The sequence below is a fragment of the Anopheles merus genome, unplaced genomic scaffold (assembly GCF_017562075.2).
Source record: "Anopheles merus strain MAF unplaced genomic scaffold, AmerM5.1 LNR4000012, whole genome shotgun sequence".
Taxonomy (NCBI): Eukaryota; Metazoa; Arthropoda; class Insecta; order Diptera; family Culicidae; genus Anopheles; species Anopheles merus.
In genome coordinates, this window is record NW_024427592.1 from 147200 (window position 1) to 172150 (window position 24951).

General features: G+C 41.3%; 1 protein-coding gene and 2 long non-coding RNA genes across 7 annotated transcripts in view; 1 reads left to right on the top strand and 2 right to left on the bottom strand.

Annotated features, from left to right (window-relative positions):
• LOC121600931 (vacuole membrane protein 1) overlaps positions 1–24951 on the bottom strand; it is a 54256-nt gene that overhangs the window by 11634 nt on the left and 17671 nt on the right. For 2 of the 4 annotated variants that reach the window (XM_041929701.1, XM_041929702.1), the window contains exon 2: positions 12671–12972. The exons of the other annotated variants lie outside the window; for them this stretch is intronic. In XM_041929701.1, the coding sequence (XP_041785635.1) occupies positions 12671–12904 (234 nt within the window). In that variant the 5' untranslated portion in view covers positions 12905–12972. The remainder of the gene's footprint in view (positions 1–12670; positions 12973–24951) is intronic. 4 annotated transcript variants of the gene reach the window in all.
• Positions 4823–5366, top strand: LOC121600933. 2 transcript variants are annotated; one of them, XR_006005921.1, is made up of 3 exons: positions 4823–4945; positions 5011–5114; positions 5203–5366. It is a non-coding gene; the product is annotated as an uncharacterized LOC121600933 (long non-coding RNA). The 2 variants fall into 2 exon arrangements; XR_006005922.1 differs by having other exon boundaries at positions 5017–5114.
• Positions 5644–8885, bottom strand: LOC121600932. The gene is made up of 3 exons (XR_006005920.1): positions 6488–8885; positions 6332–6422; positions 5644–6235 (listed from the first exon to the last, which is right to left on the bottom strand). It is a non-coding gene; the product is annotated as an uncharacterized LOC121600932 (long non-coding RNA).

Genomic DNA, 24951 nt, shown 5'->3' on the forward strand with positions numbered 1-24951 from the left:
AATCATAACAACGGCTCAAAACCATTTCCGAATCTTAGCTAGATCTTAGACTCCGATTCCGGCCTAATGAAACCAACAGTTCCGTTCGGTGCCCTTCGAAGGCTATAGAGCCGTTTAGAGCCATTCGGTTCGGTTCGAGTCATCGGTTGTCGCGCGGAGCGACTAGTCTGCAGAAATGGATCCAGTGTCAGCGCCTACACGTACGATCCAAAACAGCCGAAGTCATACAAAATCATGAAAATGTCTGCGCCCTTTTGTTCCGGCGTCCTCGTGAAGTTTACCGAGCCGAACCGAATAGTTATGTTCGATAAATATGTGTGCGTAACAGGTAGCAGCATTTGTACTGCTTACCTGCCGTATGCCGCTGTGATACCGAGCAAGACGCATAGACAACGCATCAAAAGGACATGTGTAGCCGTGAGGAAACTTTTCTGTGTCTCTTTAGCCTTGTACTTGCCTTTAGATCTTGATGAGTGAAGCAAGCATACCTTACGAGTACGTTCGGGGTATAAGCTCTATCCCTCTCATGTTAATGGTGAAGATAGAAGCGCCGATTATGTGACTCAACTGCTTGAGAAAAAGTATCAAAAATGCTCATTTTCTATTATGATCCGTGTTAGAGAACTCAATTTGTCTCTGGTTTGATATAACGAACTGAACGAAGGTCATTTGCATTACCTGACTCAAACGGAGACCGTTTTTTGTCCAACAGCTTTCCGTTAGGTTATAGCTACGGAAAGCGTTTTTTTATACGGTTTAACTACTAATATAAATATATTTAAACCACACGAATTGCATGTAACAGAGATTTTTTGTAACTATTCACTGGAAAAAGGGTGGGAATAACAAAATACACAGAAATTAGATATAATTTCTGTGTATTTTGTTATTTTTTAACAAGCGCTACTTTGCATGACATTGCTAAAAACATTTTAAGAACAATGATACGGCACACCTATAAATAATTATAAATCGGTACGATACTTCCTGCGTTCCGCGATGCAGTTTGTTTCAACTAACAAAGCCATTTGTGATCAATTTGGTAGAAATGTCTCGAGTCAACGAAAGAAGTCTCTAACAAGCTTGTATAATACCGATTTCTTTTCAGTTCGTGTAGCGCGGTTTTATTAGATACTTTTCCGTTTGAATCAGATAATCGACACTAGAATCGTATGCCATCGGCTCTGCATTCGGGCGTGAGCAGGCTCGTGGACGCCGTCCGTTCGCAGACAGTCGGTCCCACCAAATGTGACAATCTCAATGCCCCCGAATGCCCAGTAAAGGATTCATTCGGCTCCGAATTGCTCCGACCGGATTTGCACGGCTTCAACCTTAGAATGTTACATTTTTGATGTTCGATTGGAGCCACTTATGTTTTTTTTTTCTTCATAATCATGCCATCATAAAACATGTTAATATCCAATATTTATGACTCATTGGGCCTGATCGCCAACGAAAGTCGATAAATTTTATCCGATCGGTTAATATGATCGAATCCACCAACGGGTTGTTGGTTGAACAAGTCTAGATGAAAAAGAATCGTATAAACTAGAGGACAAGGTTAGAATCCTTTCTGAACTAGCCGCCTTCGGTGACCTTTGTCCTCTGAATTTTAGCCACCGCGAAGTAGTAGTAGTAGTAGTAGTAGTAGTAGTAGTAGTTGTTGTAGTAGTAGTAGTAGTAGTAGTAGTAGTAGTAGTAGTAGTAGTAGTAGTAGTAGACGGCAGCAAGCTATCAGCCCGTTGAACATTGAGAGAGTTGCGAATAGTATCATCTGCTCGAAATTTTATGGTATATTAAATAATCTTTATTTTTTATTTTTGTAAAATTGCACTACAAATTGCACTGTTATGGTCTCGGAGTGCTATAAATATAACTACTAAAACTAGGGGCACAAAAATTACCTAGGCTCGCAAGCTATTAAAGCCGAGGGCGCTGGGGCTGTTAACTTGATGTCGTGCCAGCCCTCGCAAATCACTATGAATTGCATAGCAGGTGTTATCGTTGAATTCAAAATTTTAAAGATTTCAAATAGAACCCGTTACAGGCCTGAAAGTTTTGGGTAGAAATCTTTATTCGCCTTTTAGGGCGACTAAGGCCTTAAATCCCTTCAAAGTCGTTTAATGATGGTAAGACATTGCTTCTCAATAAAAGGGGTTATTCTCAAAAGCTGCATGATAATTGTGATAATTATCGCAATTGTGCATCTAAAGCTAGCTTGTTGGTTGCAGACAACCCAACGATTGAGGTGCCTAAGTTTTAATCTGTATTGTGTTGAGTAATTATTTATTATGTTATTGGTCTAAAGAAACGTGTAAACAGTACAAAACATAAAACTTTTAATGAGCGCCCAGTTAGAGCCCGAGAAGACCGAAATCGCATAGGTTTTAGTACCGGGGAGCTTCTAAGCGATTATTTTAATGGGCGCACAGATAGAGCACGATGCGACCGACATCGCATGGATTTTGATAGCGGAGATGAAGAGAATTAAATAAATTGACTAATAATGTAGTAAACATGAACTGCATGTATGATAGACGCTGTAGCACCGTTGAAGTAACGTGTTTCTTTAGTGCTACTAATGAGCACGTTTTGAGAACATTTTGAGCCCGTTTTTTCATATAAAATTTGTAAAATATCGCGCGATAATGTCGGTTAAGTAGTGACTGGGTTAGTTAGGTTAACTAAAAAGACCCAAACAGTGAGATTATACTGTACATCAGCGGGAAAGCAAGCGCGTTTGCATGCCCGGTGAATTTGACGGTCCAATCCATTCAATCGTTACACGTGTTTGGCTGCGACGAACTCGCTTCGTCTGTTTTTGCTAATATATGCACACTTTTTAGCCAAGCAATTACAGGGTTTCCAGTCCAATAAACAACAGTCCATTCGCTTATAACAATTGTTGTTTTTTTAAAATACACCGTTGTATACCACTTTATCACACGTTAGCGGATGTGAGCTACACTGAGCTATTTAATAACGCAATTGTAATTTTCTATTGCACATCTCTCAAACTCAGCACTGCTTGATGCGATTTTACGAAACACATTAGCTAAGGGGCAAAATTAAATTTTACACATATTACACCTTCACTGTGTTCATCGCTTCCTCATTATATGAATGTATAGTACAGTGGAACCCCTCGTAATTAGTGCCCCTTTTAAAGAATTTTTCGCAAAACAAGCAAATCTGAATGCTCTACGAATAAAATCACGCATAACGAGCAATTTCATTTCTGTTCCCGATAAGAAATCGTGATCATTTCGAATGTTTCAATACTAAGATTTAGTCATGGACAAATCGATTATTTTCACCGAACGCGAATAAACTAGTTCGCTAACCAAAACACCCGAACGCGAAAGACGATTCTTTCGTTCTTTTTTAAAATTTCAAATACAGGGTTTCCCACGTATCCCCAGTTCTCATAAATTTTGGGCTCGTCTCGTCAGCATGTCTTATTTCTCTAGATTCTATCTTTACCATTAACATGAGAGGGACATGGCTTATACCCCGAATGTACCCGAAAGGTATGCATTAGTGGTGTGAGCTCGGAATCGGACCTACTCGATTCCGATTCCGTGTTCGGAATCAATTCCGGAGCCGATTCCGATACTGGAATCGATTCCGATTCCGTAGCCGATTCCGGAACCGATTCCGGAGTTGGTTTCGGAGCTGATTCCGGAGTTAAATCCGGAGCAGACACCGGAATCGATTCCGGAGCCCACACCAGGATCGGAATCGGCTCCGGAGTCAGAACTTGACTCTAGAAATGGAATGGTTTGAATTGAAATAAGAAGTGTGAGAAGCGAAATAAGTCCGCGAATCTCCATGTGAATAGATCATTTACAAGTAAATTTTGATTCTTTGTCAATATCAACACATAGAATCATTGGACCCAAACGCCTATTCCTACGAAGATGCCGAAACCGACTCCGTTTCGGAACCAATTCTGATTTCGGAGTCAATTCCGATGTCACAACCGATTTTGATTCCGGAGGCAATTGCGGAACCAATTCCGGACCAATTCCGATTCCGGAGCCGATTCCGGAACTAATTCCGGAGCCGATTCCGGAACCAATTTCGGACCCGATTCCAGAACCAATTCCGGAGCCGATTCCGGAGTTGATTCCGGAGCCAATTCCGAAATGCTTCCGGAATCGATTCTGGAAACTGATTCCGGACCTACTATCCGGAATCGATTCCAGAAAATTTCGGAGCTAGCCGGAATCGATTCCGACGAGATCTTCATTTTTCCCATCGCTAGTATGCATGCTTTACTCATCAGGATATAAAGGCAAGGACTAAGCAAATGAGACACAGAAAACGCCCGAATGCAAAGCCTATGGCATACGATTCTATCTTCACCATTAACATGAGAGGGACAGAGCTTATACCCCGAAAGTACCCGAAAGGTATGCATACTTCACTCACCAGGACCCGACAGCGGCATACGGTAGGTACCCAGCCAACAATTGCCGAAGGCGCCCCGTGTGAAAAATTTTTACTATAAAATTTCCTTACCCAAGTAGCAGAGCCGAAGTTGTTGAGATATTTTTCTGTGTGCCAAAGCGAGAGGCCCTGTATTCTTTCTCTAGATTTTGGACGGCAAACCGCCGCGCGTGTAGAGGTGTGTGCGTGTGACGAAAAACGATGGATGAAACACGCGAGGAGCGTTGACTGAAGTCTTTCGTTGGTCACACACACACATGCATCTACCATCTTATTGCGCTACACCGAGTCTACCCATCTCTCTCGATCCACCATGATTTTTCTGCTATCGCTCTCATCCGAGTGTGAGGCATCCGTAGTCTGTCCAGAACTTTCCCTGTGGAAGGATGTACTGAAGTGAAGTGCGATTTCTTGTGCGACGTACTTTGCTCGTCTACGTTTTGGGCCGTGTTCAGTTCAGTTATGGAATGATTTATCCTAGCAAATTGTTGAGGTAAGTTTCTTGCTCACATGTGTGCTTGTGCAAGTACATTCAACTAACCCTTGGCGTCTAAAAAGTTACAGGTGTGTGCGCTATTTATCAACGACTACATGCTGGCCTCGTCAACAATGTTCAAAATGAGCGACGAAAAGAAAACGTTTTTCAGTTTAAAAATATTAAGGTAAGTGTTGATCTAATCTTATGCGCAAAACTCTCCATAGTAATACATACTACATACATTAATTATTGGTTCTTTTTTTTTTGGACAGCGTTCATCACAACACTGCCACAAACCAACGCACTGGATTACGCCAAGAACCTGTCGAAACGCGCGCAGCCCAGCGTCATTACTTAACAGAAGCCGGTTCAAAACGCGCAGCTCCTGTTCATGACGTCATCACTAAACTGAAGCCAGCTGAACACGCGCAGCACGGATGGTACCCCGAGCGCGGTAGGAGGAAGGAAGAACAAGAGGAGGATGAACAGTAAATTTGGAAGGGGGAAAGCGTTCTGCCGTCTACACAGCGGGAGTATGCCAAAACACATGTGGGAAGGGAGAGAGATACTATTCAATAAACAGCATGCGAATGTGTGCTTTAAAGCAAATGTGAACAGCCTCATCATTTCTATAAGTAAACCGAAAAAGGGGGTGGAGGAAACACATTGGTATGCGTGAGTGGCTGACGAAACCAGAACGTTTAGATGTGTGCGTGACGGATGGTTCGGGCGCCTGTGGCGAAGCTCTCGACAAGAGTGCAAACGACAGCTTTGTGGAGAGCTTTGTAGGGAGCTCAGATTACACAGGCCGCCGTCGGTTTTTGCGTCCTTGGGTAAGTTTTTACACTAGCAGCAGCTAAAGTAAAAACATTCAGCACGGCACAAACCGACCTGCACGCACACATTCAAATGCTTGGATTGCTGGTCCTGCTCACGCATACATTTGTATTTATCTCTCCCCTTATATTTTCGGATTGCTGGTTGTAGTAGTGACGCTTTTTCTTTTTGCTTTATGCACACTTTCGCATGCTATTTATTGGACTTCCTCTTTCCACATGCGTTTTGGCACACTCACACTCTATACACGACTGGATGCTTCACCCCCTACAATTGTAGCGGTAACCTTCCGTTACCCTTCCTCTCGTTCCTCCTTCTGCCCTTCTCGCTAGGACATCCCCGACTGGTGCTGCGCGTGTTCAGCCGGCGCCTATCTGGAAATGACGTCACGGGCTGGTGCTGCGTATGTTTAGCCGTATCCTAGGCGTCCTTGAAGTGCGCTCTTCTACGAAAGAGCTGTGATGAACCCTGTTGATGAAAATTAACCAATAATTAATCCATGTTTTTTTATAAAAAAAAACAAACTAAACAATATTTTGCACATATGATTATAGAAACGCTTACCTTGATATTTTAAAACCGGACAACGTTTACCTTCCGTCGATGGTTTTGCAGGATGTTGGCAACCGTCGATTAACATGCGCGTGCACTATAACTTTTTAGACAACAGGCGTTAGTTGAATGTACTCATTGAAGCACACACGAGGATAAGAAACTTACCATACTTAAAACGTAGACGAGCAAAGTACGGGGCACAAAAAATCACACATCACTCCAACACATCCTTCCACAGTGAAAGTTCTGGACAGACTGAGGATGCCTAACACCCGGATGAGCGCGATAGCACAAACATCATGTGAGATCGAGAGAGATGGGTAGTCTCGGTTCAGCGGAATCCGCATGCAGATGCATGTGTGTGTGTCACTCGAAGGATATTGGTTTCCCCTTCTCCCGTTTTTCGTTCATAATTGTTTGTCTGGCTACACGATTGGCGTTGTGTCGTCCAAAATCTAGAGAAAGAAGACATGCTCTCTCCCTTTGGCACACAGGAAAGTTTTCCAATAGCTTCGGTTTTGCTGGTTGGGAATGTTTATCGAACACAACTATTCGGTTCGGCTCGGTTAACTTCGGGAGGAAGCCGGAGTAAAAGGGCGCAGACTTTTTCATGATTTTGTATGACTTCGGCTGTTTTAGAATGAGCCTTGATGAGCGCGATGGCTCCGATACAAAGGCCTTCAGCTTTGCTAGCTGGGCTGGTCGTTCTTTTTTTAAGAATCTCGTTCGTTAGTGCTCTTTACCAAACTGTTCGAACGGTGCGATTCTCGTTCATTTTACACGTGCTTACTTGTCGTCAACGGACGGTACAACGGTACAACAAGTATTTGTTAATCTCGAAAATGCGAGTAAAGGAGTACAGGCGGTCCCCGAGATACATGGTTAATGGGGAATTTCCGCGTAAATCGAATCTCGTAATTTCCAGTTAAAATATCAATAATCTTCGTATAATTTTGCAAGTGGTTTTAGGCTCTAAATTAATTATTTGATATGATTCTGACTGAATTGAACAATTTTACACCATTTAAAATGTTTTTTGATATTCGATCAGATGGGATATTATTTGGCAATTGACAATGGTTGTGTCAAATCAGTATAATTTGCTCAAATAATCTGCCAAATTTAGGAAACCGCGTACCTCCGAATCCACGTATAAGAGGTACCGTGTATTTCGGGGACTGCCTGTAAAACAAAAATACTGGCACAAAAACTCATATAAAAACATAAAACAGCTTGGATAATCCCATTTCGGAAAAACGGAACACTAGAACTAGAAAGCAACAAAATATAAAATTGCTAGTCACTGATGCATTACCGCATGGAGATGTAATGTCTCCCATCCTCATCAACATTTATATTCACCAAAAAAAATATAAAATATCCAATTTGTCCAATATGCAGATGATATCGTGACCATAGGTAATTGAAGAAATTAACAAGAACTCCAAAATAACCGACAACCATCTTTTAACACTTTTACAAACCAAACATAATCTCTAAACCTTCTTATAAATATTGTAAAAACAAAATATATGGCATTTGGAAAAGGAACCAATAGCATAAACCTCAATAATAGAAACTCTCCAAAAGAAAAAAAAAAATAACTCATGTAAATACCTTGGGTCTATTATACACAACCAACTAAGATTTAACAAACATATAGAGTACATACAAATATAGCCACTAATAGACTTAACATAATACACACTTATGCAGCAAAATAATATCCAGAAAAAGCTTCTGTAACATTTAGATTAATTTATCGTTTGAATTCTCACATAGGAGCTAAGAGGCCTTACTTTGGGAAGGGGGAAACTCCCAGCTCATGAATAAGGACGTGTAGTCTCATGTACTGTCTAATTAAATCTATGTTTATTTCACGAAAACTCTAGTTTATATTCTTGAACTATTTGTGTTTTTTGGTTGTGTTTGTACATCTTGTGTCGATGTGTAGGTGTATATGATTAATCTATGTCTATTTTGTATTTCTTCCCATTGGTCTGTTTTAGGATTTTATGGTTCTCTATGTATCCTTATGTTTTGCCTTTTATGTTTGTCTTGCAATCCTTCGTGTTTCTAAAACGTTTAAAAACATACTTAAGATTTTATGACCTACGGGTCTTACGTTGTTATCTTACAGGATTCAATTATTGCTACGCATATGCATGTTGCATTATGCAGTCTGTTTCCTATTTTCTTGTCATGCTGTACGGACCTACGCTGAGACATTTTATTGCCTTACGCTTACCGATGCAGTCAAGTACCGGGCCGTTCCAAAATGCTTGTTAATTTACTTACTTGCTTACTTATCCGGCGCTACAACCGCTTTGCGGTCTTGACCTGCCTCATGAGTGTTCGAAACTGCTCACGGTCTCGCGCCTTCGTCTTCCAGTCCGTTATTCCGCCCTTAATGGCGGACGCCTCCACGCCTCTTGCCACCTCAATTTGGGCCTACCACGCCTCCTCTGTCCGGCCTAAAACGGCCTAAAAAGATTTCCCAGGCTGGATCGTCCGTTTCCATGCGTACAACATGGCCAGCCCACCGGAGCCTGGCGAGCTTGATACGCTGGACGACAGTGAGGTCGCCGTACAGCTCGTATATCTCGTCATTATAGCGGCTCCTCCATTGTCCTTCCACACATACGGGGCCAAGTATCCTTCTGAGTATCTTCCTCTCGAACGCGGCTAAGAGGGTTTCGTCAGATTTGGACAACGTCCATGTCTCAGAGGTGTATGTGAGTACCGGAACTATACAGGTACTATATAGTCCCAGCTTCGTCCGTTGCGACAGGATCTTTGAGATGAAATGATTTTTTGCTTGTTTATTTAGGCCAACGATAAAATTCCATACGATAAGTTACAGTTTGATTCTATCCTTGCATTTGCTACATTTATCAGTTATGTTTCAAATACGTTTTTATCACTGTGCTGTTCAAACCGGATGTGTCAAAGACTTAACTATTTATTCTGTGAAATGTGATAGTTTCAAGATGGTTCTGTTATTATATAGTTCTGTATACCAGACAAGCTACACCATGACAGGTATGTTGTTAAGTCGTACGAGTTGACGACTGTACCACCAGACGGGCTCAAAAAAAGCTGCTCAAGTAAAGATAGTTATCAGGCGTAGCAACAGTTGATCACGTACAAATCCACAATTTCAGGCGTTTTGAGATCTAGTCGAAATGATATGGAAAACCATTTCGAGCAAACATTACTAGAGTTGGGAGATCTTTCGTGCTAAAACCAGGACAAATTGACAAATTTAAAGAGTCGCCAACTATAAAACGTTCAATTTAAACGTGTACATATTCAAAACCTTAGCTATTCAACTACTGAATTTTTAGCGCTTAAGCAAACATTCTAAAGCGAATTCTGATGCCTCATGAGAAGTTGAAATAAAAATCGCTTGGTATTCAGCGTGTTAAGTATGGTTTTGATCAATGTCTTTATTAATTACGCTTAACACGCTTCTCGAAAGAATCGCACGCGGCTCGTACGTGGTCCATCGGTATTTCGTCCCAGATCGTGAAATAACCTTCTTAAATTGCTCAAAAGTATGCAGTTTATGTTCACTCTGCTTGTCCAGTGGGTTGACACCGCGTAGACCTGGGAAGCTACAAAGTCTTATCGAGAAAATCAGTCAAATTGCCTCGACACCACGCTTGGACGACATTCGCCGTGTGGGCATACACACAATGCAGTAATACAGTCCGTTAAGTGCTAGGATCACAATTTTCTCCAGAACGTCGGTTTTGTAGAACACGCAGCATTGATTTTCACCTTTTTCTCTATTAATATCAGTAGGAGCTTCTCACGTTTAGATACATCCCCCAAAATCATCACTGACGCGGAGTTTTGGAATCTTGGTATGTTTATTAAGGATGGGGGTATGCTAGCCAACGTCGGTGACCACAACCGATCATATTGGACATTGTGTAGCTGTTTGTGCAAGTTTTCATGACCAGCGTGCCGCAAAAGTAACAGTTTGGCTCGGATCAGCCTCTTTTTCGCTGTAGTTGTACCATTTTGTTGCAAGTTTAGTGTATATATGGGGCTAAAACTGACATTAATGCCGTTACACTAGGGTAAATGTACCAATTATGACTGCAATATGTCATTAAGATACCTATTTTACGCCTGTAAAAATAAGTATTGGATAAAATTTTAAACTTATTTATGTTTTTATGTAGCCTACAATGTGTAGAACACGAGAGTATTTTTTATTTTGACTCAATGTTCAGCGAAACAACAGAAAATTACGATTAAAAATTGTATCTCAAGTTACCAAGTTCCTAGCAATTCGCCATAGCTGTACCAATAATAGTTGTAGGCCAAAACTCGTGGATATTTACACCAAAAATTACTTTGTGACATTGTTTTAACTGAAATCAAGTAAAAATAAGTTCACTGCACCAATATAATGTATGAAGCCACCATTAAATACGTAAAAATAACATTTTAAAACATCCGTTTTCTAACACTGGTTGTATTGATATCCACGCTCAATTAATCTCACAATTGATGAGGCTAATCATAAAAAAATACTTTCGTACACCTTTGACACCGTACTTGGACACACACCCGACAATCTTTCACATCACCTGGAAGCTATACCGAAGCCAGCCACCGTTTCAGCGCGATACGAAGAGGAGCACAGACAATCGGGGTGGTCTGTTGGAATTTGTTTAAATAAAAATCGTAGCCATAGTTCAACTATCTTTTGGCCATGATACTTCTAGCCAAGACTAGCACTAACTATCGATCAGGGAAGAACAAAAGCGCATTTGGCAATAAGGCGACATGAGCGGCTTCAGATTTCGCTTTCTTCGTGTGAAAGTCATTCAAAGCTGTATTATTTTGGTGAAACTGATTCGATTTCATTATACTGACTTTTCCACTGATTACTGATTTGAACACTTTACAAGAAAATGATGCTTAAAACACAAAATAACACTTTATATTGCGAAAATAACAACGAGAAACTCTGATTTGATCACTTGTAAACTACGCACTACGACCAAAACGACAATTGTCAACAAAGCATCCATAGCATACTGCGATATTTGGTACACCGAAGGTTAGTTGTACCAATTATGGACGTACAAAAAAAAGGCATATTTTCGATGAAATTTTGGTGAATTTTGATGCGTAGTCGTTAAATAACTAATATTTTGCACCAAAATGATGATTTTGAGATGAAATTATGGTTAGGTGCTTGAAAATCGCTAATATCCTACAGTGCTGCTCTTAGCAAAATGGTAAGAGATACCAAAAATCCTGCCAACACATTTTAAAAGGGTGATATTTAACAAACGGAAGTGACCAGCATGGAACTAATGAAGCACAAATGTGTTAAAATGTTCCTTCCGTGGTTTTAGAATGCAAAAAGACTGTTTTAGAGCAAAAATAGTGTTCGTTATAGCCATAATTGGTGCTATAGCCACAATTGGTACACTTACCCTAAGTGTAAATGGTACAAAGCTACACAACGATGAAAAGTTGTATTTGAACTTATTGAACTTATTGTAGAGGTTGATGCATAGCTCGATTGTAGTTCACCATTTTACAAGGTACCAAGGTGGGTTTTGACAGTTAGCACAGACAGGACGAATTACACTTGGACAGTACAAATCCTAACACTGCATTCAATACAACTCATTCCGCGATGAAACAAATGAAACTTTAGATCCTATTGTCAAAATTATTCAATGTTCCAAGTTTTCTGCATGACCCTCTCTGTATTATATGGACTTTGATTTTGGTATTGAGCTGATTTAAAGCGGTTTGAGCATCTCGCTTTCGAAGCACATTAATTCTAAAACTAGGAACTAAACTTACATTACAGATTATCAAACTTTCTTTTAATAAACACAGTGAAATCTCCCTACGATGAAACTTCAAGGGACCGCCAGCTTAGAGAGATATTCATGTTATGGAAAACTAATGGAGGTGTCGCTATGAATTAACCAATAAACCATAGAATGTACCTTTGACCAAAATTTGTCTCAATTGTCATCCAAAAATTGATCTTAAAGATTTTTGGTTGAATATTGAATTGAATATCCAGCTTAGAGAATATTTGCCTCAGAGAGGCATTCATCTAGAAGAGACATAAAATGTATGGAATATGACGGGACCGTCAAAATCTTCACCTTAAAAAACATTTAATCTTAAAGAGACTACATCTTAGAGAAGCAGCACTGTATTAAAACACAATTTTAACATCACGATCCGATTGTGCAATGAAAGCAATGTGATTAAGAACAATGAAAAATAATCGTAATTTTTATCTGCGAATAACAACTATTTCTACACAAAAACTATTATTTACTACATTTTTATCACCTGTTTCTCATCATTGAAGGATCCAAGTACGGAGCTATCAATTGAGTAGTTGTTTTCGTTATTTGAAGAATTGCAACGAGTTTTTTTATTGCCAGGATAGCTACCGCCGCCTTCATTGCCCAAAGGTGTAGAACCGCCAGATCTCTTATCATCAAAGGTGAGGCTTCTAGTGTCTTCGGTACTTTTTTTCATTTTCATTGATTTATTTTTAGCAACAATTCCCTTTTTAGGCATAACAACGATGTTTTACACTGCACAGTTTCTCAGGTTTAAAGCAATTGGGCAGTCGTCTAGAACGTAAACTACATTAAAAATATTTAAAATAAGCATAAATGATTATTACTTTCAGGTTATTACTATTGGTAAAACTTAACAAAAGCAAAACGCATTTCAAAAAATTTGTATTATTTAAACGAAATTTAAATGATAATGTATAATTTACAGTAAAAGCTACACATAGCAGTAAATAACAAATCACAAATCACTTAATTTTGCTAATACTGGAACAACATCCATAACCCATGCCGAATTTGACAATTGTGCAATTAAAATCAAGGATGTTATGAGAGACCATGAGGTGGAATAGCCATTCTAACAGCTAGTCACTAGATAAGTCATATCCCAAATAACCAAATCGTCCTTAACCCACTGTAAAACCACTTCAAACCCACGTGGTGGTCGATTCAGTCGTTAACCCACCAAATTTTAGAACAATCGGAGCTGCCAGTTCCGATCCGATGTATTTACAGGGTTTTCGAGGATTATATAGACATGTTCAGCGAGATGTAGATTTGTTCAGCCATATAATAGACTCTTTCAGCGAGATATAGATTCGTTCGAGCATATAATAGACTCTTTCAGCGAGATATAGAATTGTTCGGAAGTAGGCGTAGACATGTTCAGCGATTCTGTAGAGCTGTCAGTTGTTTTGTTTATACACTGTGCCGCAGGGTTCAATTTTTCATTCTTAAAAGTCCTAAAAGAAGCTAATAATCATTCCCCAAGCTGTTTAATGCATGAATTAGTTAAAACAAACATATTTTTACGAAAATCGTTTGTTTATCTTCTGATGAGAATGATACAAGCTGCAGTCCAAGGGGTACGAAAGTGACAGCTCTACAGTATAACCGAACATGTCTACACCTACATCCGAACAATTCTATATCTCGCTGAAAGAGTCTATTATATGCCTGAACAAATCTATACCTCGCTGAAAGAGTCTATTATATGCCTGAACAAAACTACATCTCGCTGAACATGTCTATATAATCCTCGAAAACCCTGTATCTTGCCTACCCTTAACTCACCTTTTCCAAATATGCTTTGAGGAAAAGTTTTGTCAAAGGTTGGCTAAGGTCAATATGCTGGACAGGATTTTAACTCCTCGGTTGTTTAAATTCATTCACTTACATCACTGCACTTCAACTTCAGCAATATTATTAGTCTATAAACTATGCACTGACCAGCGAAATGAAAGATTTCATTCGCAAGTAAACAAACACACATATACACATATTACACTGGAATGTTTTACAACAAACCAACTTAAACACACACGTTTAATTGCTACCTTTGCACAATTAAATAACATTTTAACACTGATGAAACATGTTGAGCAAATGAATTAACCGTGCATAAAAAAAATACTTCTACACTTCAACGCCTACTTCCGAACAATTCTATATCTCGCTGAAAGAGTCTATTATATGCCTGAACGAATCTAAAACTCGCTGAACATGTCTATATAATCCTCGAAAACCCTGCATATATACTCATCAATACGAATTATCAATGTGACTTGTCTGTATTAGCGATTGCTGTACTTTTTTATATTTGTTCAAAATTGTTCCTTTTCTAATTATCATATTAAAATAAGCGATATAAGGACATGATTATCGTTAATTTACTCATCCACGGCGGTTAAAACAGGCGTTCAAAATCCCCTCCTGTCATTTCGTTTTAATTTTTCTTCAGAACGGCTGTCAAATTGTTCGGCATAAGGCCACCTGTATAATAAACCCACTTAGGGTAGGATGAAGAACTAGGAACGGATAGCTCGACGAGCTGGTTGACAATATTGTCATAGGGGGAAAAGAATGCCTGTGAAAATTCGTGAAAGGCAATGATTTCTTCCGTTACTTTGCCCAGCGGGTTACTTTTACCGTATTTTCAGTAGCACATCTGTCGGCAGCTAGATCATGCCAGCCATAAAATTGTATGCTTGTTGCGAAATACCGAAGAAATAGCTGAAAAATATAGATATTTAATGGGAAACATCACAAACTTAGAATTATTCCTATCTTGTGGTGTTGTGGCGTACAAAGATGTCGAGGGCGCGTATTTCGGGGCTATTTATCCATTTTCTCCCCACCACCATCGCAACCGTAGTTGCAAAATGGAGTGCACTGTATCCCTACGTCGACTTTTGTCGCAGAACCCAATAAATTCGCACGAAAACGAGAAGTTGCGGGGTTTCACCAACGTAAACAAACGCAATTGTTACAACAGTGCCACTCAAGAAAATATAATATTTTTCCTCTTTTACGTTAACCTACACGGATAGGTGGTTCCTACAATTAAAATTAAAAGCGATCATTTACGCCAGCGCTCGGCTAAGTACGGCCCGCGGGCCAAATGCGGCCCGCCGCAACTTTCAACCCGGCGAAAGGATTTGACTGATTTTGAAAGATGGAATGAAACATTTCGTACACAAATTACTGAAGATCTTTTAGTATACCATATTAAACCATCGTACTTTTTCAACTTTTAATTAAACGGTCCATCATTCCATAGTAGTTTAATTAAACGTTGGAAAAGTACGATGTATCGACCTCGAGGTCAATATCCCCGTAACTTTTGCATGAAAAAATATGTCATTTTAGACTGGCTGTAGAAAAAAAACTAGGAAAGATAATTTCTTTACATTTACATCTGTTCAAAGGGAATTATTTCAGATTACTTGCACAAATATGTTCAAGATATTGCGAATTGCCTTTCGTCAGTTATTAGGAATTTTCACCATGGTAGACGAAGACATGCATGATTTAAGTCATACCTTCGATTTTCATCAATTCCTCCTAAGTTTTCGCTACAAAATTGTTACAGTAGAGTTTTTGCATCACGTTGGCGTAGAAAAAAATCGATGGGACACAGGTGACGGATGTTGGACCAGTTTGCAGAACAGGATGTTATATCGAAATTCTGTCGAAATTCACCTGAAATGATTGCATTGAGTTTCGATGCTTTCGATGCTTTGATTGTTGCCTAATAGTGCCAAGATGTTGGCGACCGAAATGCCGAAACGGGTATATACGATGTCCACAAACTTCCGCACGGAGTCGATTTTGGACGCGACGGGGTGCCATTCTTTGATTGCGCACGCTTTTGATTCACTTTTTTGGCCATCATGGTTAGAGTTCGACTGATAGAGGTGTCAAATTTTGTCTGCTAACTAATGGGATACTACTACGCAAAGTGCAATTAACGTTTTCAATGCAATGAGAATCAATGCGACGAAGACGAAGTACCTGCTTGCCGGTGACTCAGACCATCTGGGAAGCAGTGTATTAGTTGATGGCGACAGTCTCGAGGTGGTGAAGGAGTTTTGCTATCTCCTTACTTCGGAAAAAGACATCAGCACCGAAATCCGGAGACGCATTGTGCAGAGGAATCGTGCAAATTGTGGGCTTCATCGACTGCTGAGCCACCACGAAATGTGAGATATATCACACATTGATTCGCCCTGTGGTCCTCTACGGACACGAATCCTGGACCATCCGAGCGGAGGATGCAAACGCTCTGGGCGTGTTTAAGCGACGCATCCTCCGGACCATCTTTGGCGGTGTGTCGAGCATGGGGCGTGGAGGAGACGGATGAGCCACGAGCTTGCTGAGCTGTACGGTGAACCGAGAATCCTGACGGTGGCGAAGGCTGGGCGGATACGATGGCTGAGGCATGTCATGAGGATGCCAGACTCATGCCCCACCAAGAAGGTGTTCGACAGCGATCCCCAGTTCGGCATAAGGCGCAGGGGAGCACAGCGAACTCGATGGCTGGGCCAGGTGAAGCGAGACCTGACAGAGATCGGGTGTTAGCATGAATGGGAGGCTGCAGCAGGGACCGAGCATCCTGTAGAATTATTGTTGACTGAGCTATGTCACATCGACGTGCTCTATGAGCAGGCCAACAAGAGAGAGAGAGAGAGAGTAGTGCGGGTTAAGATAAACCCATAAAAAATCGACAATTGTTGTCCATTTTCTAATGTTATCGTTATGTAATATTAACATTATTTTAACACCACAATGAGACTATCAAAATGAAGGTTGCATACGAAATTTAATGATTTATATTTTTGCATATGAAACAAAATTTTAGTAGGTATTATCAATTTTGAACGATACTTAGATGAAACAATTATAGAAAAACAGCAATAATTCCAATCGCATTGCTTGATATCATTTACCAATTGTTGTTTTTAAAAATTATATAATGTAATAATTAAATCACAATAATAGAAAAACCGCATTCTCCTGGCCCGCGACTTTAGATCATTTACTAAATTTGGCCCTTTGCCTCAAAAGTTAGCCGACCGCTGATTTACGTAGCTGCCGTGAATAACATTATATAACAATAAAAAACACAGTCTGTTCCTGAGTACACGGTTTATGCATTCCCGAGGAATCCGCGTAACTCGAATATCCGCGTAAGGCAAGGGTCTATTGTTGTTTCGCGCAACATCGTTGCTCGAAAACATATTGCTGAGGTGGTCTATGAATGTTACAGGCAACATTACGCTTTGACATTGTCTAGCGTAAAAAATTAGCCAATCAACAGCTCAGAGTTTATTTTTTATCATTCACATGTTGAATACTCCACCTGGTCCTGAACCAACAATATAACAACAGTATCACCCCCCGGTGAATGGTACCTTGGAAGCTCAACGCTTGTCAACGCGAACTCAACACTTGTTTCTGGACCGCCCCAAAACCACCGCGCTTCATCTCCGCACCTGCACCAGTCTACCATCGATTTTTTTTTTCTCAATTAGACGAAGTTTCGCTCCTTACACACAACAAACACGCCAAGCCTCATGCTCTGACAACGCAGCTCAATTGACTTACCGTATACCCGCTTTATCCAACCGCCACAATGACAACGCTACCGCTGAGTATTTAAGCTGCTATTATCAAAACGTTAGAGGTTTGCGTACTAAAACAAAAGAATTTCACCTAACTGCATCGGAGGCTGACTTCGATCTCATCGCTCTCACGGAAACTTGGCTTGTTGATAAGATTAATCGAATATTCTATCTGCTCTTCTCTTCAACAACAACTTCTCTGTTTAACGCTGTGATCGCTCTCTCAGCGGCTCTAGCTCTCGTGGTGGTGGTGTTTTGCTAGCCGTTTCTAACGCATACGAGTCGATAGAATTACCTTCCCGTGATCGTTCCCTCGAGTATATTTGCGTGCGCGTCGCCTGCAATAACGCACATCTGTACGTCATGGTAGTATACATTCCACCGCAGCTTAGCTCCGAGATATCGACTCATCGCTCTCTACATGATTGTATCAGCGGCTTCACTCTCACATTGAAGCCTTCGGATTTGCTGTTTGTTATTGGCGATTTCAATTAGTCTAGCATAAGTAGATCCACAACTGATCCTTCGTCCTCGCCAGCATACTCATCAATCATGAACAATGAACCAACTGCGCGCTTACTGGCCAACAACACCTTTGTCGATGGATTTAAATTTAACGGATTAGTGCAACTTAATCACATCAATAACTCGCACGGACGCATGCTTGACCTGCTCTACGGTAACAATGCCGCAGCTTTGTTCGCCTGTCTTTCCAAGTTTTGTTCCGCTTGTACCTCTTGACTCCTACCATCCAGCGTTTGACTTCAATATACGTATTAACTCGTCGACCCGACGCAATTCGACGACTCGACAATATCGACGACAACCGCATTTTATCGTTATAACTTTGCTAAAGCTGACTATGTGAAACTGAACGACATGATATCAATGTTTAACAATAGCTTTCATTGTTCCAATTTTGTTTCACTTGACGAAGCAGTATGTTCATTCTCGTCCTTCATGCTGCAAGCCTTTGTTGTATGCGTCCCAGTTCAGCGTCCTAAACCTAACCCCCCCTGGGCGGACCGCACACTCAAACGACTCAAACGTGTAAAAGGAGCTGCTTATCGTCACTACCAAACGCGCCGATGCCAAAGATCTCGCTCGATCTACTTTGACACGCACTCTTTATACTGCAGCTATAACAGGTTTCGATATCGCAGATATTTGAGTAAAATTCAATGTTAACTCTGCAGGTGGCCTGACTCGTTTTGGCGCTTCTACAACAGCAAAACAAAATCCACGCATACACCGAAATCCATTACGTACAAAGGAGCAACAAGTGCCAACACTAATGAAATGTGCAATCTCTTCGCGGATCGCTTCGCAGATTGCTTTTCACCGGCCATGAATGATACCGATACCATTGATCGGCCACACGTCAACACTCCGGCTGGCGCAATTAACATGAGCACTCCTTTCATCGACAGTGAGATCGTTTTATCTGCCCTAGCGCAACTAAAGCCTTCCTTCGCTCCTGGACCCGACGGAATTCCTTCTACCGTGCTGAAACGCTGTCAAACGACAGTAGCACCTATCCTTGCAAAATTGTTCAATGCATCGCTAGCCAATGGCTACTTTCCCAAAACATGGAGGAAATCTTGGATGGTTCCTATTTACAAAAAGGGCGACAAGACAGATGCCATCAACTACCGGGGTATTACATCTTTGTGTGCCATTGCCAAGGTGTTCGAACTAGTGATATACAAACATCTGCTACATGCATGCCGCAGCTACCTAAGCCCGTATCAACATGGATTCGTGCCAAAAAAATCGACTACCACGAACCTGGTTGAATTTGTAACCTATTGCACTAGTCAATTTGATGCCGGAGCTCAAGTCGATGCAATTTATACAGATCTGAAAGCAGCATTCGACTCTCTTCCGCACGCAATTCTTCTCGCTAAACTCGATAAGCTAGGAGTTTCCAGCTCGCTAGTACAGTGGCTTAAGTCTTACCTAATTAATCGCACATACATCGTGAAATTGATAAGCACATGTCCAAAGAAATAGTCAGCAGCTCGGGTGTGCCACAAGGAAGCAATATTGGCCCGCTTATCTTCATATTGTTTAACAACGATGTTACCCTCGCTTTACCTCCCGACAGTATCAGTCTGTTTGCCGACGACGCAAAAATTTTTGCGCCTATTCACAACACAGGTGATTGTACATTCCTGCAAGACTGCATCGAAATTTTCTGTTCGTGGTGCAAGCGTAACGGACTGACTATCTGCATCGAGAAATGCTACTGTGTGTCTTTTAGTCGATGCAGGAGCCCAGTCACTGGGACCTACTTCATGGACGGCACTGCAGTTAATCGACAGAATCATGCCAAAGACCTGGGCGTTCTGCTTGACTCTAGTTTGAACTTTAAACAGCATATCGATGACGTTGTAGCCAGAGGAAATCAATTACTTGTAGCGTGGTTATCCGGACAACTAATGAATTCCGCAACCCCATGTGCATCAAAGCTGTGTACAACTGTATCGTTCGTTCGGTTCTGGAATATTCGTGCGTAGTCTGGAGCCCAACTACCGCTTCTTCAATTGCTCGACTTGAGGCGATTCAACGTAAGCTCACGAGATATGCCCTACGCCTACTTCCCTGGCAGGATCGCAATAATCTTCCTCCGTATGCTGCGCGGTGCCGTCTTCTAGGCCTTGAACCTCTTTCGGTTAGAAGACGCAATGCACAGTGCTCTTTCATCGCTGGATTGCTAAATGGCTCTATCGACTCATCGCCTTTGTTGCATCGAGTCGATATCTATGCACCATCCCGAACACTAAGGTCTAGAGAAACTCTACGGCTCGCTCAACCCCGTTCCAGTGCTGGTCGGTCTGACCCTATGTTCCGCATGTCGGCTGTCTTCAACACTGTATCGGATTGCTTCGACTTCGACATCTCAACTCAGTGCTTCAAGGAACGTCTCCGGCTTTTGCCGTGGCCGCAGTGAATTGCGATGCAAATCTTGTTTTTGCTATGTATTTTTTTTAATTGAACTGTTACATCTTAATTAGACTATACGGCCCGTTAAAGATTAAATAAATAATGATAATAATAATAACAGTCAGTTCAGGTCGGATCGCAAAGAATGGTGGGAGCAACAGGTTCAGTTTGAACCTGCTTGGGTTAAAAATAAGGATCGCGGTCCGGATACTTGCAATTTGGAACGGATCGCATGTGGCAGGTTCGGAACGCAACGCGCATCACTAGATTAAACACATTACCTACGCAAACCAATGAATTTCAACTACAAACATATTCTAAATAAATTTTATTTAAAATCCGTATGTATGTTATCGTTATGTATGTATTACGTTATATAAACCACTGCCACTCGACCCATAACAAATATTTTCGTTCAAACAGGTGAGCAAAAATAATTCGCACATTCCGCTCACATTCTGCAATGCTTTAAATCATTTTCTGTACGAAGCTTTCAAACGCACATCTTCTAGCTCATCGTTTAACTTATCCAACAGCACTCCTGGCGGAGAGAAATTTCGTTCCTAGAAGCGCATCGCACATACGCAGCCCTGCGTGCAGCACTCCTTGTGGTGCGAAATTTCGTTCCTGGGAGCGCATCGCACATACGCAGCCCTGCGTGCAGCGCTCCTTGTGGTGCGAAATTTCGCTCCAGGGAGCGCATCGCACAATCGCTCCTGTGTGCAGCGCTCTGTGCGGAGCTCAACCTCAAGCGCACCGCACACTTTAACGAGCGAGAGCGGTGCGCTCCGCTTTTCCAAAAGAGCTACTTGATCCAACACTTATTACACCTACTTAGATAGCTGCTCGAAAACTGTTATACAATCCAAACAGCTGACAAGCTGAAATATCAGCCTACAAACTTAAAACGGGAAGGAACCCAAATTTAAAAAACCGCGAATCTCAGAATCCGCGTAAGTCGAGAACCGCGTAAATCGGGAACTACGGTGGATTCAAAATATCCAGCTTGCTCGGGAATAGACTGTATTTATCACAATTGTCATATAGACCTCACTTCAAGTTTAAGCCACCCTTGATAAACCCTAGTGTAAATGACCGGCTACACGGGTAGATTTTCATTTTTTATTTCTCTATATCTTTTGATAGAAATGTCGTATAGACTTGAAATCCATAGAATGTCTGGAGAAATATGTTTTGTATGTTTTAATATGTTTTACACTACTTCAGCAAACAAAATTTAAATATTTTTTATTATTTTAAAAATCAAATTTCGATTTCACTAAATCACCTAATTTTTTACATGAATTATATAAAATAAGTAATAAATTACATAAAAAACTAAATTCCATCAAAAATCATTATTAATCAAGTATATTTTGGCTGTAAAACGTAACATTCGACTTACGCGAATGTCCCCGAAACTCATTATTCGCGTTACTCGGGGAAAGACTGTAGTCAAAATGTTTTAAAAAAATATGTATTTAGTTTAGATTTCACTATACATTACATCGTTGATCGTTGTCTTATAAATATTTTTTGTTTGCTATTTTTCAATTTCAAATGATTTAATAATACCTTTAATGAATATTTTATGAACTTTTGTACCAAAAATTCAACAACGTTATTTTAATAAAATGTTTATCATTTTTTATAAAAGATTGCCTAACAAAAAGATTATCGACTAATGCATTCTTATTGTTCAGCGTTATTATAGTATGAACACCTAGTACAAACATTATCACTTTATTTGATTTTTCTTCTTTTTCTTCTATTTGGCATAGCGTCCAATGCGGAATGTCTGGCCTACATGGGAATGTCGGAATGTCTGTATATCGGAATATCTGGCCTATTCCGAGACTTTTTCAGTGCCACGCAGACGGATAGTAAGCCCATGCAACGAGAGGACGGTCTATTCTAGGTTTGAACCCATGATGTGTATGATATTGAGCCATCATCTCGCACGCATTGGTACGGTACCTAATGCGAGCATCCACATGACGCCCACGGGCCTGCCCACGCCCGAATGCAAAGCCGATTGCATACTATTCTATATTTACCATTAACATGAGAGGGACAGGGCTTATACCCCGAACGTACCCGTAAGGTATGCATGGTTCACTCATCAGGATCTAAAGGCAAGGACAAGGCAAAAGAGACACAGAAAAGTTTCCTCACGGCTACACATGTCCTCAAGACGCGTTGTCTATGCGTCTCGCTCGGTATCACAACGGCATACGGCAGGTAAGCCGTACAAATGCTGCTACCTGATACGCACACATATTTATCGAACACAACTATTCGGTTTGGCTCGGTAAACTTCGGGAGGACGCCGGAACAAAAACGCGCAGACTTTTCATGATTTTGTATGATTTCGGCTGTTTTGGACCATCCCAAGTAGCAGAGCCGAAGTTTTTCAGAGATTTTTCTGTGTGCCAAAGCGAGATGCCCTGTCTTCTCTCTCTAGATTTTGCCGCGCGTGTAGAGGTGTGTGCGTGTGACGAAAAATGATGGATGAAAAACGCGAGGAGCGGGGTCTGAAGTCTTTCGTTGGTCACACACACACATGCATCTACCAGCGGATTGCACTACACCGAGTCTACCCATCTTTCTCGATCTACCATGATTTTTTCTGCTATCGCACTCATCCGGGAGTTAGGCATCCTCAGTCTGTCCAGAACTTTCGTTGTGGAAGGATGTGCGGTCCCCTACTTTCCTTGTTTATGTTTTGCGCAGTGTTGCTTCTTATTCCATTGAGGAATGATTTATCCTAGCTAACTTGTTGAGGTAAGTTTCTTGATCTCATATGTGCTTCAATGTACTAATTCAACTAATGCTTATCGGCTTCTAAGTTACAGGTGCATGCGCCATTCATCAACGCCTACCTGTTGGCATCATCAACAATCTTCAAAGTGGGTGACGAAAAGAAATTGTTTTCCAGTTTTAAAATATTAGGGTAAGTGTTGCTCTCATCATATACGCAAAACTATCCAAAGTAATACGTAATACATACATTAATTATTGGTTCATTTTTATTGACAGCGTTAAGCACAACTCAGCCACAAAACAACGCACTGGATTGCGCTAAAAACCTGACGCGCGCAGCCCCCGGGAGCGGTAGGAGAAAGGAAGAACGAGAGGAGGAAAAACTAAAGCCAGCGCGCAGCTCTGATGGTACCCCGTACGCGGTAAGAAGAAAAAAGATCGAGAGGAGGAAGAACGGTAAATTTGGAAGGGGGAGACCGTTCTGCCGTCTACACAGTGTGAGTATGCCAAAGCACGTGTTGGAAGGGAAAGAAAAAGTATGGAATAAACCGCATGCGAATGTGTGCATACAGCAAAAGTAAACATGTGTGCCTCATCATTTCTATAAGCAATCCGAAAAGGGGGTGGAGCAAACACATTGGTATGCGTGAGGTGCAGAAGAAATCAGAGCGTTATAGTATGTGTGAACGCGATCGTTCGGGTGGAAGGTGTCTATGTGTGCGTGAAACCACATTTCCATTTCTACTGCAAGTGGGTACGTAAGTGGGTACATATGTGTACGAGACGATCCCATACAAAACTTCGGCTTTTTGCGGACTGGGAAGCTCCCTCGAACCCATCTCGAACCTTATTTCCTTCGAGTGACTTCGGCTTTGTCTGTTGGGGAGCGAGAGACACCCAACAGACAAATCCGAAGTCGCTCGAAGGAAATAAGGTTCGAGATGGGTTCGAGGGAGCTTATCGCTCGAACCCTTGCTCGACGTTGAGTGGAAGCGATGCCCAAGGACGCAAAAACCGACGGCGGCCTGTGTAATCTGAGCTCCCTACAAAGCTCTCCACAAAGCTCTCGTTTGCAGGCTTGTCGAGAGCTTCGCCAAAGGCGCCCGAACCATCCGTCACGCACACATCTAAACGTTCTGGTTTCGTCAGCCGCTCACGCATACCAATGTGTTTGCTCCACCCCCTTTTTCGGATTGCTTATAGAAATGATGAGGCTGTTCACATTTGCTTTATGCACACATTCGCATGCTGTTCAAAGACTTCAAACTACGCTTCCCCAGTATTTCATCCATATTTTTTCGTCACACGCACACACCTCTACACGGGCGGCGGTTTGCCGTCCAAAATCTCCCAAGGACGCAAAAACCGACGGCGGCCTATGTAAGCTGAGCTCCCTACAAAGCTCTCCACAAAGCTCTCGTTTGCAGTCTTGTCG